At 48.3% G+C, this 19,894-nt stretch overlaps 2 protein-coding genes across 2 annotated transcripts in view; both read right to left on the bottom strand.

The window, feature by feature from the left end:
* LOC123746068 (uncharacterized) overlaps positions 1-19,894 on the bottom strand; it is a gene marked incomplete in the record, with an annotated part of 339,547 nt that overhangs the window by 284,434 nt on the left and 35,219 nt on the right.
* On the bottom strand, positions 1,762-4,743 carry LOC138349810 (uncharacterized). Its single transcript, XM_069314233.1, has one exon. It carries the CDS (start codon positions 4,401-4,403, stop codon positions 2,928-2,930), a length of 1,476 nt encoding a protein of 491 aa, XP_069170334.1. The 5' UTR covers positions 4,404-4,743; the 3' UTR covers positions 1,762-2,927.

Here is a 19,894-nt window from a genome sequence, read left to right as displayed (position 1 = left end):
TGGCCATCCTACCCATCACCTTCCCTTCTCCAGTCACCCTACCCATCACCTTCCCTTCTCCAGTCACCCTACCCATCGCCTACCCTTCACCAACCACCCCACTAAAGTATGAAACAATACCTATACTGACTAACACCCAGTCACAGCCCCGCTCCTGTGCCGGGTAAGTCCACTACGGGCTCACCATAGCCCGTGCTACTGACCTTACTCTACAAGAGACCCACAAGGTATACAGGAATACACTACGATAGATACAATATATATAACCTACGATAGATTCAATCTCTACCCTAGGTTATATCGTCCCGTCCCCAGGACAGAAGACAATTCTTCAACTCTCAAAATCAACTTTACGGAAATCTGGCACCTTAAGAAATGTTTCTCCCATAGCTTTTTCCCTGTTATATTAAAGCTAATTTCTTTGTGATCACTGTTAACTTAATCCTTATTTCTCTCTTATTTATCGGTGTCTGTTTGTTAACACTAAATAAATAGTATCTAAATAGTATCTAAAATACTATCTTCACTGCTACAGCTCAGATAACAGAGATATGACTTCAGTATGGGTTAAACTTCTTATAAAGAGGCCAGTTCTTTGCAACGCCGAATCTTGAATGCCAAATAGGCATATCTAGTTAAACACATAAATAGGCCTATTGTAGCTCAGCAGAAGTAGCAATTTCAATACTAGAAAGTCATAGTAGAATAGTAATTATAGCAAGTAGAGAAATTATAGAAATAAAGGCAATAATTATAGTGAAAGGAGCACCATTCCTTTCCCTTCCCAGTCCTATCCCAAATCCTTATCCCTTCCCAGTCCTATCCCAAATCCTTATCCTGATCATTTTCCAGTGCTATATAGTCGTCATGGCTTGGCGCTTTCCCCTCATAGTTCCCTACTGCCTATAACTATAGGACGTTGTTATAACCAAGGAAGTAATGGTTATACCAAGGGAGCCGGTCGGCCGAGCGGACAGCACGCTGGACTTGTGATCCTGTGGTCCTGGGTTCGATCCCAGGCGCCGGCGAGAAACATTGGGCAGAGTTTCTTTCACCCTATGCCCCCTGTTACCTAGCAGTAAAATAGGTACCTGGGTGTTAGTCAGCTGTCACGGGCTGCTTCCTGGGGGTGGAGGCCTGGTCGAGGACCGGGCCACGGGGACACTAAAAAGCCCCGAAATCATCTCAAGATAACCTCAAGAAGATAACACGACCAAGCTGCCCTCAGCCCCACCGGACTAGAGCAGGCATAAACGCTGCATCTCACCTTTACTGCACCTGCAACAATTTATTGCCCGCATGCTCTCTTCGCGAACTCACGGGCTCACCATAGCCGGTGCTACATGGACACTTCGTTCTGCGTAGCTAAATCTTAAACAACAACAACAAACTTCGCGAACCGACAACTCGTGCAAAGGGACGCATGCGCTGACGCAACGCGTGCAAGGGACGCATGCGTTGACGCAACGTGTGCAGGGGACGCATGCGCTGACGCAACGCGTGCAAGGGACGCATGCGTTGACGCAACGTGTGCAGGGGACGCATGCGCTGACGCAACGCGTGCAGGGGACGCATGCGCTGACGCAACGTGTTCTGTGTCTTCATGTATAGCTGCTTGTATACAGTACACGTGTATGTATATATACAGTATATGTATATATAACACTAACAAATGTGTAACTAGCTTCACAACCTTGTCACTTGCTTAGCTAAACGAACTATGTATGGGGGGGGGGTTCAGTTCCTGAACCCATTATGTGCCTCTGTAACCCATTCCACCACCCAACGACGGGATGGGTATGGGGTGCATAATAAAAAAAGAAATTGAATCTCTGTCTTTCCACATAGCTCAATCCCCTTCAGCTCAGCCTTGTTGCATATCTTTGCACCTTTTCAAGTTTCTCCTTGTCCTTTTCCAGGTAAGGGTTCAATGCTGGGGTTGGGGGGGGGGGGACATATTCAAGAGTGGCTCTCACCTTTGTTGTGTATAGGGGGCGGGAAAGCCCCTTTGTAAGTTTCTGAAGGATACTTAAATGTTGGCTAGTAGGCTATATGCAGCTGATGGTATTGTGTTAATGTGGGCTTCTGGCAAGAGATTTGTGGTCATGCCCACTCCCAGGTCTCTCTCCCTGTGTGTGTGTGTGTGTGTGTGTGTGTGTGTGTGTGTGTGTGTGTGTGTGTGTGTGTGTGTGTGTGTGTGTGTGTGTGTGTGTGTGTGTGTGTGCGTGCGTGCGTGCGAGGTAAACGTCTATGGGAATCGTCCAGTTTGTGTGGTTGGACAGATGACTGGATCGGTGAACGAATTAGTAACACTGGATGATTGGGTGTGGATGACGGTGGTGGAGAAGGAGGAGTGGGTGTGAGGGAGAGTGAGGTACTGGGTGTGGGGGGGAGGGGGTGGTTCCTGGGCCGCGTATCATGGCGCACCATTTGTTGAGAGAGTGAAGTCATTACATGTTTTCTTTGTCAAGTTGGAGACAATAGACTGTTTAGTGGGGGACCTCTTCCATCACTACCCTTTCCCCCCCTCCCCCCACTTCACCCTGCACCCTTCCCATCACTATCTCACCCACTCCTTAACACTTTTCCTCTTGAAACAAAAAAAAACACATAAAAGTTAATTAGCACTTGAGGTGAGATTTAACAATTAACACGAACCCTTCCCCGGGTTCAGTGCTGCCTGTAGGAAATACATTTTTGTTGGCCGTGAGAAAAATTGAAAGCGTTTTATTTCTCGTCGATTGGACGATCAGAATTTCCTGGAATTTTTCTAGATATTTCCCATGGATGCGCAGGGGAAATGTGACCGCCAGACAGACATCTCGCCATGGGGCAAGTATGGTAATTTTCCCCTTCTGCTCCTGCTGTCTAAACCCCTTCTTCCCCCCCTTTACCCATCGCCGCACCCACCACTCTGCACGATTGGATTACTCACGTGCTTTGGGAAGGGTGTGGCACTGATAGGTGGGATCGCCGCTGCTCGCTTGTTTGTCCTCTTGCGACGTGCAGATAACGCTCTCTTCTTTCCCTCTGTCATTCTTCCCACTCTGTCCTCCTGAAGGCGCCGGAGGCTGGTGCACCAGGACTTCGGAGGCGCTGGGCCGCCTCCAGCGGTGTCTGTCTTTGGCGGGTCTTGGTCGGGGCCACGGGTGACAACCTAAGCTTCTGCCAGGGTTAACCTTATCTTTGGACGCGTCGAGTTTGGAGTTGCTGCCCTCGTCGACCCGTTGGCTGGTCGACGCCTTCACGTCTCGTCCTGTCGACGGCCTCGAGAGACCACTCTCGCAGTTTTTGTTACAGTTATTCTTTGGCGACATGAACGACTTCCATCCACGATCTAGAGAATTGAATTTTTGGAAGAACTTGGATTTGTCTTGTTTCTTCCGCGAGAATTCGAGGGAATTGAATTTATTTTTCTCTTCGGGAGTGGAAGAGTTCGGACTCCTTGAGGAGAAGTTGGTGTTGGTGTGGGGATTAGTGGTGTAGGGATTAGTGGTGTAGGGATTGGTGGTGTGGGGATTGGTGGTGTAGGTGGTGTTGTGGTCGTGGCGGTGATGGGAACAGGCCAGCACGGTGCAAGGTTTCTTTTTCTTGCGCGGCAGCTCTGCGTAGATGTCCGAGAGAGCAACATAATGGACTCTAGCGTGGTCCTCGTCGATCACCAGCCTGGCGGGCACTCCTGGGGGAGGGGTGTTGCGGAGGGCGCCGTGCTCCTGCTGGCACAGGTGGCTCTTCCTGCCCCCACGGGTGTGTAAGGCTCTGGGCAGACTGGAGGAGTGTAGCCTTACAGTCTTTCCGTTCAGTTTGGTGTACTCCGACTGTGACTTGACCTCTCTGTCCGGGTGGCAGAGAGACCCAGCCTCCCCACATAGGTAACTCTTTCTCAGGGTCCCATACACTGAGCTCGGACTCTGCCTCTGAGACCCACACACTGAGCTCGGACTCTGCCTCTGAGACCCACACACTGAGCTCGGACTCTGCCTCTGAGACCCACACACTGAGCTGGGACTCTGCCTCTGAGACCCACACACTGAGCTGGGACTCTGCCTCTGAGACCCACACACTGAGCTGGGACTCTGCCTCTGAGACCCACACACTGAGCTGGGAGTCCCCTTTAGGGACCCACATACCAGGCTGGGACTCTCCCAGCCTCCCCCATCCCCACACTCTCTGCCTCCCACAGGGTGACCCGGTCTTGGAAAATGACCATGTCTGACCTGCGAGTTATGACACGACGTGACACCTGGCATGACACCTCCGTGACACAGGTGGACAGGCTCGGCACTGATGGGCTTGACAGTGACATCCTTGACAGCAGGGGGACGTTTAATAGGCGACAAGTCCCCACCGGTGACGAGTTCTTTCAGCTTGCGAGTGATGAGTAAGCCACTGTTGCAAATCATCTTGCAACATCCATAACAGAATGAGAATAGCTTGAGCTACCTCATCCCTTTGTGTACATTTATACCACAATAAACTTATTTCAATTTCCTGGATTGACAAGGCACATCACACGGAAAGGGGGTTATGCTTCACACCATGTAATATCAACACATCTTTCTTGCGCCGCGCACATCACTGAAGGCATCGCGCCCACACCATGCGGAGAACAGGTGAGTGGAACACCCCCCGCGCGGTGTAGCACGCGCTGGGGCTGAGGGCGCGAACAGCAACACACACCCGCACTCCACCACGGCTCGCAGCCAACTGAACCTCTGACCTGGCTACCACACCTACACCCTCCTCCCTCACGCGTGAAGATGGAGGCGTTACAGTAATGAACAACATGATACCGGCTAAGAAAATGACCTATGTTGGGGGAGTAGAGATTGATTCATGTACTGATCATGTCTGCAGAGCCGTAACCAGGCCATCAGCTGTGTATCAATATATTCTTCCAATCGTTAGGTTAAGTTTTATTGGTTACCCAAACAGACAATACGATAAACAATAATGGTGGCAGCGGTGGGATGACGTCTGAGGTTTATTGATCCCGATTTGGCTATACATCATCTACACTCTAACAGTTTACTATCTTAGTAAGAGTCAAACTTGTCAAGCCAGTGTGGCTTGACAGGTCCACACGGCTTATGCAAAGTGGATGATGTCCACCCGTTGCTGCTTGGTCATATATCCTTCTCATCCTATATGGATGTGGAGACATTTGTAGAGCTCCTGTTTAGACTGGTGGCCAGTTTGTTGCAACCATTATCAGCAATCCTATATTCCGCGCAAGATGTTACACCAGATATGACGTCACCAGGAATTTGACCCATGCAGCTCATGGAGGACAGAAGAAATTGTATATATGCTGGTTAGCATTGTAAATGTATGGCCACGTCTGTGGTAGAAAACAATAATTTTCCAAAGCTCCTGCACTATGGAAAAAAATATAATAATAATATAATTATGTTCATTATATATTATGATTTGATTCTATTTTATATATGGTTTCCATTTTTAAATTTTCATTTTTCCATAGCTCAGGAGCTGGAACTTATTTTCAATAAGCATCATAATATTATCTGTGACCCATTGAAAGACCGGATTTACATCCGACTGGAGGTTTGTCGTGTCCTCTATATTGTCTACTAGTATGGAAATCCTGGTATCATATGCCAATGATGATCAATGCTGTAGTTTGTATCCTTGTCTATGTCTGATATCAAGATGAAAAAAAGTACTGGAGCAAGCACGGTACCTTAGGGGACTGAGCTTTTCACAGTAGATGATCCGGATTTTACTGTATTGACTATTGTCAATACAATGTTTACTGTATTGACTCTACGTTCTGTTCGTTAGGAAGTTGAAGATCCATCTCCTTACTTTGCCTGTAATTCCCTTTGCACGCATTTTACGCGTAATATCACAATGGTCACATTTGTCGAATGATTTTGTAAAGTCTGTGTATATTACATCAGCGTTTTGCTTGACTTCCACGGCACCTGAGGCCATGTCATAGTGATCTAGCAACTGGGAGAGGCAGGAGCGCCCTGTTCTGAACCAGTGTTGTGTAGATGTTGTGATTCCATGTGATTTATAATCTTATTTCTTAGTACTCTTTCAAAGATATTTTTATGATGTGTGATGTTAGAACTATTGGTCTATAATTTTTTTTACATCTGCTTTACTTTCTCCTTTGTGAAGTGGCGTGATATCCGCTGTTTTAAGTATGTCAGGGATGACGCCAGCATCTAAGCTCCGTCTCCAAAAGATGTTTAGGAGCCTGTGATAGTGATGTTTTGCACTTTTTGATGAATATAGAATTCCACGAGTATGGACCTGGTTCAGAGTAGTCATGCTGTCAATGGCTACTTCAAAGTTCAATGGGGTTAGGGTGACATCTGATATGTGGTTCCATGTTGACGTCACATTCATGAAGAAGTCAATTGAATCATTGATCTTTAATGTGGTCAGAGGTTCACTGAAAACAGAATCGTACTGAAGCCTCAGTATTTCACTCATTTCTTTGCTGGGGTAGGTTAAGTTAGGTTAGGTTAGGTTAGGTTAGGTTAGGTTAAGTTAGGTTAGGTTAGATTTGAAAATATATTCGCATAACATCTTATACGTAGGAAGTGACCAGCATCCCCCAAAACAAGTCTTCAGGTCATATTTCCAAAGAATAATTGCACTCTATTCCTGCCACTTTACACTGCATGTTCAACACGGACCGGTAATCTTCTTTACCATTTCCTGACAATCTACATAGCTGGGAAAAGTCCGATCTCAGTTCGGTCGACTAACCGAGAGATCACCGAACCTACTGTACCAAAGACCGACGTTATCAGTCTAGTTATAGCTGACGCTCTGAACATGACGATGCCAAGAGGGGGACACCGCCTTTCACGACTTCCCACTGAAGGTATTTTTGCGTCGCGGTGGTGACATCAAAGGGCGGTAGGAGACAGGCGGGCGCCGGAGAGATGGTACGATGTGTACAAGTCACATCTTGCATTAGACAAGTTCGCCAATGGACTTTAAAACTATCTCACAGTTTTTCAAGTCCGCGAAGGTCACAGCCTGTCCGTGAGCTTCACAACTGGTCCGTGAACCTCACAGCCGGTCCGTGAACCTCACAGCCGGTCCGTGAACCCTCCCTGCCCCACGATCAAAGTCTAGATCCAGATGAAACAACATTTCCAGAGAAGCACAAGACCGACTACACTAAGACATGGTAGAATGAACAGGATGGCTGGACCCTTCTCGGTCATTGCTGAGTGATGCACGCACACACGCACACGCACGCACACACGTTCATTACGAGGTTACTGTAGTTCAGCACTACAGCATACTTGCTGGATGGTCATTAACCCCCCCCCCCAGCGGTTGACATAACCCTTAACAACCCTTTAGAGGTTGATAGAGCTTAATAACCCTCCATATGTTGATAGTCCTTAACAACCCTTCAGAGGCTGATAGCCCTCTATCACCTTCCGGAGGGTAACATGCCTTAACAACCCTCCAGAGGTTGATAGCTCAACACCACATAACCACCGTTACGAGGCCATTAGAGACAACCAAGTAGAGTCGATAATTAGGCTGATCCTGGACTGAAATCATCAGAGAGATACAATGTTTACTGGACAGGGGAGTCGGACTTCCATGGTGAGAGAGGGGGGATAGTGATGATGGTGAGGAGGAGGAGGAGGAGGAGGAGGAGAAGGATAATGATGATGAAGATGAGATACAAGATCATCAGAGGAACACACACACACACACACACACACACACACACACACACACACACACACACACACACACACACACACACACACACACACACACACACACACACACACATACACACAAATCCACACACATGACAAACACCTGTCCTCCAAAAACACAACTTCAATAATATAAATCACCAACCTCCCCCCACTCCCCCCTCCCCCCCCCTCCCCCCCCTCCCCCCTCCCCCCCTCCCCCCTCCCCCGCCCTACTCGACCTCAAACCCTTCGGGTCAAAATCGTGCTAGACCGCCCCGGCAGTACGGACGAGACTCCCTACCTCACTGTACACCCCACACGGCAGTGTCGACCGCTGGAGGATAGTGCTGGCCGCCCCACTGGGTCTTCCGGCAGGGAAATCACGGTATAAGAAATTATCTTTTATCTTTTTCTTTCTTATCTTTATCTTTTCCCGCAAAGCGAGTCCCCCACCACGTCACTAAGACGGGGGAGGGGGAGAAGGAGGGAGGGGGAGATAACTGCAGTAGAGGGAGAGAGAAAATAGAGAATGAGAAGAGAAAAGGAGAGAGAAACATGATTGCAGAGACGAGTAAAGAAACAGAGTGAGAGCGTTGGGGTAAGTGGAGGCGTGAAGGGTGAGTGGGGTGGACGTTGAAGGGGCAGAGTGAGGGAGGGGGGACACGGGAGGGGGGAGAGGGGGGGGTGAAGGGTGCAGAGAGAGGGGAAGGGAGCACAGGGAGGGGGGGAAGAGGATGAGGGGAAGACAAGGCGATATGCAACCATTTCCGCCGCCAGAGCAAGAGGTCGCCCTATTTACGAGAGCCACACAGGACTGTTGTGTGCTTGTGTCACGTGTGCTTGGGGAGGAAGGGAGGGAGGGAGGGGAATGGTTGGGGGAGGGAGGGAGGGGGAGGAGAATGGTTGGGGGAGGGAAGGGAAGGAGTATAATTGGGTAGGCTCCACCATTAAGGCTACCTACCTCATGCAGGCGATGAGTCACAATAACGTGGCTAAAGTATGTTGACCAGACCACACACTAGAAAGTGAAGGGACGACGACGACGTTTCGGTCCGTCCTGGACCATTCGCAAGTCGATTGTGACTTGAGAATGGTCCAGGACGGACCGAAACGTCGTCGTCCCTTCACATTCTAGTGTGTGGTCTGGTCAACCTACCTACCCCATAGTACAGTTCACCTAACAACATAACCAACCTTATCTCTCATTTCTCCCAAAACATCTCTCCAGTTTTAAACATTCTGATAACGAGACAAGTCGAACCACACTTGTTCAGAACTGAAGATGAACAACTGTTCTCTATCTAGTCCAAAAATGCTAATGAATGATAAGGGGGGTTCAGGCAGTCTAGGAATGCGGTGCATACTCAAGATGGGAATGAACTTGTGCTTCATATAATGTTTTGTAACCTCTGCTGTCAAGAAGGCATGGAATATACCAGCTATACCTGGCAACCTTGCTGGCTAGCTTAAGCATGTGCTTTTCGTAGTCATTAAAGAGTCAAACGTCATTCCCAGCATGTCAGTTTCATCACAGAACTCTAGATTTTGACTACTCATTTGTATGCCTGTCCGATTTGATTGATTGATTGATAAAGATTAAGCCACACACAAGAGGTGGCACGGGCATGAATAACCCGTAAAGTAATGTGGTGTCCTCCAGTTCTCTCTCTCCAACTGGATTTCACCCAGAAAGTTCATCATTTTATTGTAGGGAGACTTTAGGCTCGGAGACGTGAGTAATCTGCCATCTTCCTCAACACGTCCCTTTGTCTAACCAACTCCTTTAGCTCAACTATGTTCTCAAGCAGTGGTGGTGGTGACGGAGGAGGTGGTGGTGAAGGAGATAGTGGTGGTGAATGAGATAGTGGTGGTGATGGTGGTAGTGGTGGTAGTGGTGGTGGTAGTGGTAGTGATTGTGGTGGAACAGGATGAGGAAAGAGCTACCATGGGCCCCAAATAACAAGATTGGAGAACAGTTTGTGCACTCTCACCGTCATAGAGTGCGCGGGTGACGCTCTTACTAACCAATATGTACTCTCTAGGGTGCGCCTGCAGGGACTGAGCTCCAGTTCTTGAGCCCCGCCTCTTGTGTGACTCTTCATCTTAGTCTCCACCCCCCTTGTAACCCATGTTCCTGGGCCCCCTTCCGCACCCCTTGTGTGATTGTACTTGTGTGAACTTGTGTTAGCACCTGTTACTTCCACAGCAGCTGTACTGTAGCAGCAGCTGTACTGTAGCAGCAGCTGTACTGTACCAGCAGCTGTACTGTAGCAGCAGCTGTACTGTAGCAGCAGCTGTACTGTACCAGCAGCTGTACTGTACCAGCAGCTGTACTGTACCAGCAGCTGTACTGTACCAGCAGCTGTACTGTACCAGCAGCTGTACTGTAGCATCAGCTGTAGTGTACCAGCAGCTGTACTGTAGCAGCAGCTGTACTGTACCAGCAGCTGTACTGTACCAGCAGCTGTAGTGTACCAGCAGCTGTACTGTACCAGCAGCTGTACTGTAGCAGCAGCTGTACTGTAGCAGCAGCTGTACTGTACCAGCAGCTGTACTGTACCAGCAGCTGTACTGTAGCAGCAGCTGTACTGTAGCAGCAGCTGTACTGTAGCAGCAGCTGTACTGTACCAGCAGCTGTACTGTACCAGCAGCTGTACTGTACCAGCAGCTGTAGTGTACCAGCAGCTGTACTGTAGCAGCAGCTGTACTGTAGCAGCAGCTGTAGTGTACCAGCAGCTGTACTGTAGCAGCAGCTATACTGTACCAGCAGCTGTACTGTACCAGCAGCTGTAGTGTACCAGCAGCTGTACTGTACCAGCAGCTGTACTGTAGCAGCAGCTGTACTGTAGCAGCAGCTGTACTGTAGCAGCAGCTGTACTGTACCAGCAGCTGTACTGTAGCAGCAGCTGTACTATACCAGCAGCTGTACTGTACCAGCAGCTGTACTGTAGCAGCAGCTGTACTGTAGCAGCAGCTGTACTGTACCAGCAGCTGTACTGTACCAACAGTTACCGCTGTAATAATCCCGTTACCCACAAACCCTTGACGTGTCGTGAGGCGCCGTGGAGAGGTTTTTCATAACGGTAAGACATAACATAACACCAGTAAGGGGGAGTTATGAGGCCCCAGTCACTCCCCCAGAATGGTGCAAGGACCTTGGGGGTGTTGAGGGGTGTGTGTTCGCCTATTTTGTTCCTGCACAAGTGAGGTTTAGTTCTTGGAGCCCGCCTTTCTATCCATACCCTTTAGTTCTAATGATATTCAATTTCAATATATCTTTTTTTTTTACTCTTTGAATCCCCCAAAGTATTTGATATGTCTGTATCATGTCTCCCCTCTTGTTTTCTTTTCACTAGTAACGATAGGTCTAGTTCTTTCAGTCTTTCTTCATATCCAATTTCTTGCAATTCCAGGACGAGCTTCGTTGCAAATCTGTTAATATTTTCTTATTTTCTTATGTGTTTTCTAAGATGAGGACTCTAAGATGGCGCTGCACATTGTAAGACTGGTCTGACGTAGGTGGTGTGCAGTGCTCTAAATAACTCCTTATTAAGGTTCCTGAAGGATGTCATGTCTTTTGCCATTGTCGAGTATGCTGGTGGTGGTGTGTGTGTGTGTGTGTGTGTGTGTGTGTGTGTGTGTGTGTGTGTGTGTGTGTATGTGTGTGTGTGTGTGTGTGTGTGTGTGTGTGTGTGTGTGTGTGTGTGTGTGTGTGTGTGTGCGTGTGTTTTCCACAACAATACACCCATTAACCGTTCCTCACCCATCTTGCAAAATCTCTATATTTCTCTTCCCTTTTCTACAACAACCTGCTTCAGAGCTCTCCATCTTACTCTCTGTTTGTGCCTGTTCTCGTACTCTTCTCCTTCCCATTCTCTGCCCTTTCCCCCCCCCCCTTCTCCTCTACTCCTCTCTCCCTCTTGACATTCCTTCCTTCCTTCCCTGTCCTCCAAACCTACTCCCCATCACAACTACCCTTCCCTCCCTCTCCCCCTTCCCCTTTTCTGTTACTTCACGTATCCTTATTTCCCTTTCCACCTCCCCTTTCCAACTCCACTTCTCCATTCTTCTCCCTACCACCCTTCGTTTCCTCTCCCTTCCCCCCCTTCTCCTTTGTCCAAGGGTCTTTGTTGATTTCCGGCCTGATAATTCGCTCCCTCAGGGCACGAATCATTGTTTCGGTCCACCACTGTGTCGAGCAGTGTGGTCCTCGGACCATCAGCCAGCCCCACACACACCGATTCTGAAGGAGGGGGGGGGGTAGGGGGGGGGGTAGAGAGGGGGGGAAAGGGGGGGGGGGCGAGGGGGTGGGGGTATATGCACCTATGGAAAAGTAAATCAAAAGCAATACACACGTAAATAAGCTTATTGACAGAGCCCGAGTGCATGGGGGGATTTGTGTAAAATCCCGGTGTGTGTCTCGGAGAGGCTGTGGGATCCGTGTGAGGGCGGTAGCACGCCCGGTTGCAATTCTTTTGACCATGTCGCGGCTCAGTCGATTAAGGCAGCGTCTGGGATCATCCTGGACGTACGTTCGAACAGGGAGTGGGAGCCTGGCAGCTGGGTGGACAGCGCTTCGGATTCGTAGTCCTGAGGTTCCGGGTTCGATCCCCGGTGGAGGCGGAGACAAATGGGCAAAATGTTTCTTTTACTCTGATGCCCCTGTTACCTAGCAGTAAATAGGTACCTGGGAGTTAAACAGCTGGTACGGGCTTCTTCCTGAGGGTGGAGGCCTGGTCGAGGACCGGGCCGCTGGGACACTAAGCCCCGAAATCATCTCAAGATAACCTCAGTACACTGAGCTGGTCGAGGCCCTGATCAAACACGACACTGAGACACCGTTACGCATTCTTTTTTCTATATTTGGTGACTACAACGACAAAGCCAACTGAACAAATCCACAAGGGCCGTGACGAGGATTCGAACCTGCGTCCGAGAGCATCCCAGACGCTGCCTTAATCGACTGAGATCGCTGCCTTAATATACTGAAATCGACCTAATCGCTCATTTGATGTATCACGCAATTGTGATTTCTGTGTGTAACAAAGCCAACTGATTTGTACACGGGAGCCACTGAGACACGGGAGGCAGCTCGGGTAATGCGCTCGTTGCTTCATTATACAATAAATAAAACAGTTTGTGTCTGCAAAATGTGCGTCAAATTGTCGAGCATTAGGGAACCCCGCGCAGGGCTTACACCACCTGTCACACTGATGACGCTGACCGAGTCTACCCTAACGAACCCAGTTTAACCTAACCTAAGGAGTGGGTAAAGCTAATTAATTATCAACTATCATTTAGCTATACGCTGGACAACACAACTCATTAACATAACAAATACGAATATAAAATGCTGCATATGTACAGCAGAAGAGAAGAACCGCAAATAACAGCAGTATCCCCCTAAATCGAGACCGGTCATACACTCTCCCGTTCTCTTCAACGTTTTCTTTGACCGGTGGAATCTAGTGGTCCGTAATTCATATATAATTATTTGTCAAAACCGACGATCAAGCCTATGAAAGGTTACTGTAGTCGTAAGCCATATTGATGCTTTGTTCAGAGTATTCTCTCTCTCTCTCTCTCTCAAGTCATATACACTGATAGTTCCCTACACCGCCCCACAGGTGCAGGTGGAAGTGCAGTTGTTCTGACAGTACATGAAAATTAATTTGTATTTTTTCTTACTCATAACTTTCCAAAAACGTAAACTAAGTAGAATATATCAAATCACTTAAATGCATAAAAAGCCGAAGACTTTAATTTTACATTAGTTACCGATAAGTGTTTACAGAAAACAGACGCATGTCAGTGTAAGAAAATGGAACGCAAACATGGGTGTCTTTCGTAAATGTGAGTTTCGCCGTTATAATTCACTGTGTCACGGGACATGCAGCCAGTGAGTATATACAGCACATATAAAAGTAACATGTAACAAGCAAAAGCTGCAAGTTGCTAATCTACACGAGAACAGGGTGTCTTATCCGTAGGTACCCATACTAGTACCATGAAGTACCCCATACTTTTACCATAAAGTACCCATACTTGTATCATAACACATACTGGTATGGGACGCAAGTACTGGCAGAATGAAATTGAAATAAGTTCAATGAGGTACTCACAAAGGGATGAGGCACCTCACACCGTTCAGTACAACGTGTTCATATATAGATGAACAGGTTGAACGTGTTCATATACATGTTATGAACGTGTTCATGGCGATATGAAGCGAACATTCTGAGTGACAAACAAAAATTTCTTATTGTGAAGTGTGGGCGAGGCAGGTGCTGCCGCGAGCGGCTGCTGGTGGAAGCTGTGGTGTAAACAAACAGTGTGTTTGTGAACCATAACATAACACCAACGCTGAGCGTGTAGCAATGTTGCTGAGGTGTACTGCCTCGCTGCTGCTGCTGGGGCTGGTACACACTCACTCACTCACTCACTCACTCACTCACTCACTCACTCACTCACTCTCTCTCTCTCTCTCTCTCTCTCTCTCTCTCTCTCTCTCTCTCTCTCTCTCTTTATTTGCTGTGCTGGAGTCCCATTAGATAAGATCTTATCAGCAATATAGGAGGGGACAGTTGATATTGATCTCCAGTGTTGGTCCTGAAAGGAAATTAATGGAGAGAGAGAGAGAGAGAGAGAGAGAGAGAGAGAGAGAGAGAGAGAGAGAGAGAGAGAGAGAGAGAGAGAGAGAGAGAGAGAGAGAGAGAGAGAGAGAGAGAGACACAACATCACCCCAAATTGCATCTGCAACATTTGCACACGATCAGTTGTTTGAGAAATCAACCAACTGAGAGCTCCGGGCCACAGAGGGCGTCACCTCCACACGTGTCCTAACACACATGTAGTCTACCACTCCAGAAAACCGAAAGCTCTCAACCCATCTCCAACTAAACCGTTCTGTTTAACTCCCCAGGTGTCTGGGGAGTTAAGACTCCCCGGACACGGAACAGAACGCCTTGAAGGAAACCAACGTCGTCTCTGCCTTCACATGCCCGCTTGGGGATTGCAAACCCCAAAGAACTCAGTATATAGGCAAGACAACAACGTCTCTTTCCAGGCGATTAACAATGCACAAATAACAGGGCTCCGTCTAGGAACATATAATCTCTTCTCACAACCATCACCAGAGAAATCTTAACAAGCAACACAGAAATCATCGATAAATCCAGCGATAGCAGGAGACTCGACATCAGCGAGGCACTACACATAAAAAAGTCAACACCAGCAACCATGAGCCAAGAGACACTGCCCATCGCCTAACTGCGGACAGCTTTCCAACGACCTTGCATGACGTCCAAGCATTCCACACAAGCCAGGTCATGCAATGCCTCTCTTCCTGGCTCGCGCTACGCTGTTATGTTGGGGTGTGGAAGGTTGGGGGAGGCTGGGGGAGGCTGGGGGAGGCTGGGGAAGGCTGAGGAAGGCTGAGGAAGGCTGGGGGAGGCTGGGGGAGGCTGGGGAAGGCTGGGGGAGGCTGGGAAACGCTGGGGAAGGCTGGGGTAGGCTGGGGTAGGCTGAGGGAGGCTGGGGAAGGCTGGGGAAGGCTGAGGGAGGCTGAGGAAGGCTGGGGGAGGCTGAGGGAGGCTGGGGGGAGGCTGGGGAGTTGATGAAGGAAGGGGAAGTTGGGGAAGAACGACTATAGGAACCACGGAAAAACCCACCACACTCTGGGTGTCCAAACTGCAGTATATTCATCATTGACGAAAATTATCTGGTCTTCAGGGAGATGAAGTTCACCCAGTCACTGTTAACTTCTCCTGCGACACCAAATTCTTCACCAGTCATAGCTAGGATCTTGTATGCACGTAGCTCATTCACCAATCATGGGGGGGGGGAGAGCTATTAGTGAACACCCAATCGCAGACGTGATCCTCCAGTTTCCACGAAACCTCGACCAATCAGAGAGTGGCCTGATATCGTTTAACATGCACCTGAGCACATCCTGTGAGTGGCTCTGGAGAGCACATGATGAGTCGAGAACTACCACGATGCTGTTTACCGTTGCTTTTACGGTAAGTTACAACGGTAGTAAGCGTCAGAGAATTAACGTCAGAGAATTTAAATTCTCGGACTTCTTGGTAAGATAATTCTGCTGACAAAGTTTACATTTAATGTCCTGAATCATCATCAGATGGCGTAAGCTCCACAGATATTTATAACCTATTTGGATAATATATTTCCTTTTTTTTATACTGAACAAGATTCACTAATGCAGGCGATGAGTCACAATAACGTGGCTATGTTGACCAGACCACACACTAGAAGGTGAAGGGACGACGACGACGTTTCGGTCCGTCCTGGACCATTATCAAGTCGATTGAGAATGGTCTTTTTCTTTCTCAATCTTTCTCAATCAAGATTCACTAATACTCTATGTATAAATTATGATGCCGAAAGAACTCATTTCCTCAGTCACTCCTTTCAAGATCGATCAGTAGAGAATCTCGTATGTAGGGAGCCGGTCGGCCGAGCGGACAGCACGCTGGGCTTGTGATCCTGTGGTCCTGGGTTCGATCCCAGGCGCCGGCGAGAAACAATGGGCAAAGTTTCTTTCACCCTATGCCCCTGTTACCTAGCAGTAAAATAGTTACCTGGGTGTTAGTCAGCTGTCACGGGCTGCTTCCTGGGGGGGGGGGGGGGAGGCCTGGTCGAGGACCGGGCCGCGGGGACACTAAAAAGCCCCGAAATCATCTCAAGATAACCTCAAGATAGCCGAAACATATTGATCTTATACCCTATGATAAATATACCTACCTTGAGGCTACCTTGAGGTGCTTCCGGGGCTTAGTGTCCCCGCGGCCCGGTCGTCGACCAGGCCTCCTGGTTGCTGGACTGATCAACCAGGCTGTTAGACGCGGCTGCTCGCAGCCTGACGTATGAGTCACAGCCTGGTTGATCAGGTAAGCTGTCACCTGTCACCTGTCTTCCAGTCACCTGTCTTCAGATCAAGTCCATTCCATCCAGCGGTCGACCCCAAAGACTCATTCGTCAATTTTAACATTCTGTCCATTCAAAACAGAAATTTTCTCATATATAAATTAATATTATTATATATTAGCATATTGTGTATATATACCCGCCAAACACACACCGAAACTACGACGTTGGTACAACGTTCGAACAAGGTTTAACACTTCCTAACCAGTTATGATAACCAATATAGCAAGTTGTAACAACGTTTTAATACGTCATAAACACGTTAAGCCAAGATGTAACAACTTTATTACAAGTTATAACAAGCGGAAAATAGAGACAGTTTCGGTTTGTGTTTCCAGGGATAGGCATTGATTTGCTTAGGTGTTTAGGTTCATTTGGCGATTATTTGTATTTGGAGTACGTGGGTGAAGCATTTACAGCGTTGTGGTTCGAACAACAGTCATCAGTGAAGCACTTGTTCCGGAAGTGTTCGGATCAGTTGTGAGTCGTGTGTAAACCGTTTTTCATTCATAAACAGCTGGGGGTTTGGCGGGTGGATGGAATCACTTTTGGGTCTTTGTTTGGAGGACGGGCTGGATAAATGTTGAGGGATTCAGACACTCATAAAGAAGCTTCAGGCTTCATGCCCAGAACTAGCAGTTGTCAAGCACTCATTAGAACTTGCAAAGATCGTCACAAATGACTTTCATGTGTGTACTCACCTAGTTGTGTTTGCGGGGGTTGAGCTCTGGCTCTTTGGTCCCGCCTCTCAACCGTCAATCAACAGGTGTACAGATTCCTGAGCCTATCGGGCTCTGTCATATCTACATTTGAAACTGTGTATGGAGTCAGCCTCCACCACATCACTTCCTAATGCATTCCATTTGTCAACCACTCTGACACTAAAAAAGTTCTTTCTAATATCTCTGTGGCTCATTTGGGCACTCAGTTTCCACCTGTATGTGTGTGTGTGTGTGTGTGTGTGTGTGTGTGTGTGTGTGTGTGTGTGTGTGTGTGTGTGTGTGTGTGTGTGTGTGTGTGTGTGTGGGGGTGGGTGTGTGTGTTTACTAGTTGTGTTTTTACGGGGGTTGAGCTTTGCTCTTTCGGCCCGCCTCTCAACTGTCAATCAACTGTTTACTAACTACCTTTTTTTTTTTTTTTTTTTCCACACCACACACACACACACACCCCAGGAAGCAGCCCGTGACAGCTGACTAACTCCCAGGTACCTATTTACTGCTAGGTAACAGGGGCACTTAGGGTGAAAGAAACTTTGCCCATTTGTTTCTGCCTCGTGCGGGAATCGAACCCGCGCCACAGAGTTACGAGTCCTGCGCGCTATCCACCAGGCTACGAGGCCCCATAAAGGCCCCATGTGTGTGTGTGTGTGTGTGTTCGTGTTCGTGTGAGCGTGCGTGTGTCCGTGCGTCCGTGCGAGCGAGCATGCGTGTAGGGAACACGTCTCAGAGCAAGGACCCACCAAGACGTGTCCTCAGCCCTCAGCAAGACGTGAGTGTACTCAGGTTATGTCAGCCGGAAGTGAGAGAGAGCTCACATGATGGACTTCCGGTAACATCACAATCACAAGCTTTATTAGTAAACAAATCTGATATAAACTCTATATAATTCTGCTGGCTGGACTGAACAAGTGTAATATGTGTGTGAGTGTGAGTGTGTGTGTGTGTGTGTGTGTGTGTGTGTGTGTGTGTGTGTGTGTGTGTGTGCGTGTGTGTGTGTGTGTGTGTGTGTGTGTGTGTGTGTGTGTGTGTGCGTGTGTGTGTGTGTGTGTGTGTGTGTGTGTGTGTGTGTGTGTGTGTGTGTGTGTGTGTGTGTGTGTAGCCACTGAGAATGGGAGCACAGTGACACACACACACACACACACACACACACACACACACACACACACACACACACACACACACACACACACACACAAACACACATACACACACACACACAGTGATGCCTCGTTGGGGCCTCGCGTCTGAGTGGATAGCGCCTGGAGATCGTAGTCTTAATGGCCCGGGTTCGATTCCCGGGCGAAGCAGAAACAAATGGACACGTTTCTTTCACCCTAATTTCAAACATACATGTTCACCTAGCAGTAAATAGGTACCCTGGAGTTAGACAGCTGCCACGAGCTACTTCCTGGAGGTGTGTGTACGTGAGTTAGAGATAACAATATTGTAGTAGTTATAATAGAGGAAAAATAGATTGGTTAGAAAGGCGGGGTCCAAGAGCTAATAGCTTTGCACTGTTTATCCGCGGTCGATACTCGCCCCTCTCTACACTTAGTGGTGTGTATGTGTATATTATACACCCAGTACACAGTGATCCTCCTCCAATACTGTATCTTTGTTGCTGTATCTGTTGTTGCTGTATCTGTTGTTGCTGTATCTGTTGCTGTATCTGTTCTTGCTGTATCTTTCAAGCCTCTGCCACAGGTTCGAACAGCAGAAAGTCTCTACACTTCCAACATGACTAACCATCGCCACCCTGAGCTGAGAATGTATAAAGCTTGAACCAAATTGGTTTCTTGCGGTTCCCGAAGGACTCACACAGCCGGACCAACCTTTCCTCACATGACAACCGCTTCCTTGCAAAAAGGAAGCCGAGCGACATTGCTGCCTGACTTGGACCGCGCAATTTGAAGAACATAACCGTGTTCTTTTGTGTTCCCGGAAGTTCTATACCACTTCACCCTGGAAGAACACTGGTGTTCTTGCCGGGGGAGTGATAGCTACGGGCCGGCCGGCATGGCCATGGCCACAGTCCTTCCTGCTGGCCAGTGCCACCACAATAATGGGCCTCTATTAGTTAGCCCCATTCACCAGTGGTGGTGGTGGATACCTGTAGGACGAGGGACTTCTCACCACACTACCGCCTGGCCTGGTTTACCTACGTCATGATCTGGTTACATGTGAGAAATTACACGCCGTCATACAGGTGAGAAGCCCATTATGTAGACTGCACGTAGAGTGCTGGTTGGACAGCACGTAGAAAGGAGGGGCTGGAGCACGTAGAATGGTGGTGGTCGTGCCCATCCTGTCACCTTATTGGCTACATTTTTAACGGAATCAACCAATCCGTTAAAACTCCAACCAATAGTAACATTTTAATCCATCATAATATTGACGTCTTGAGCACACAATGTCCTCCACAAGTTAGGTAGGGAAGGTGGTGTTTGGCCTGGCAGGCTTCAGATTAAGACAGAACTATAGTACAGCAGCAGAACCTTGCTCAATACCCGTGAAACCCTT

This window comes from Procambarus clarkii, chromosome 78, assembly GCF_040958095.1.
Source record: "Procambarus clarkii isolate CNS0578487 chromosome 78, FALCON_Pclarkii_2.0, whole genome shotgun sequence".
In the NCBI taxonomy this organism is placed as follows: Eukaryota; Metazoa; Arthropoda; class Malacostraca; order Decapoda; family Cambaridae; genus Procambarus; species Procambarus clarkii.
Note: the sequence above shows the minus strand (reverse complement) of the source record. Positions and strands in the feature narration are given on the sequence as shown.

What these genes read in the sequence shown, in the direction of transcription:
- LOC138349810 (XM_069314233.1), bottom strand. Translation starts at nt 4,403, where the DNA reads ATGATTTGCAACAGTGGCTTACTCATCACTCGCAAGCTGAAAGAACTC.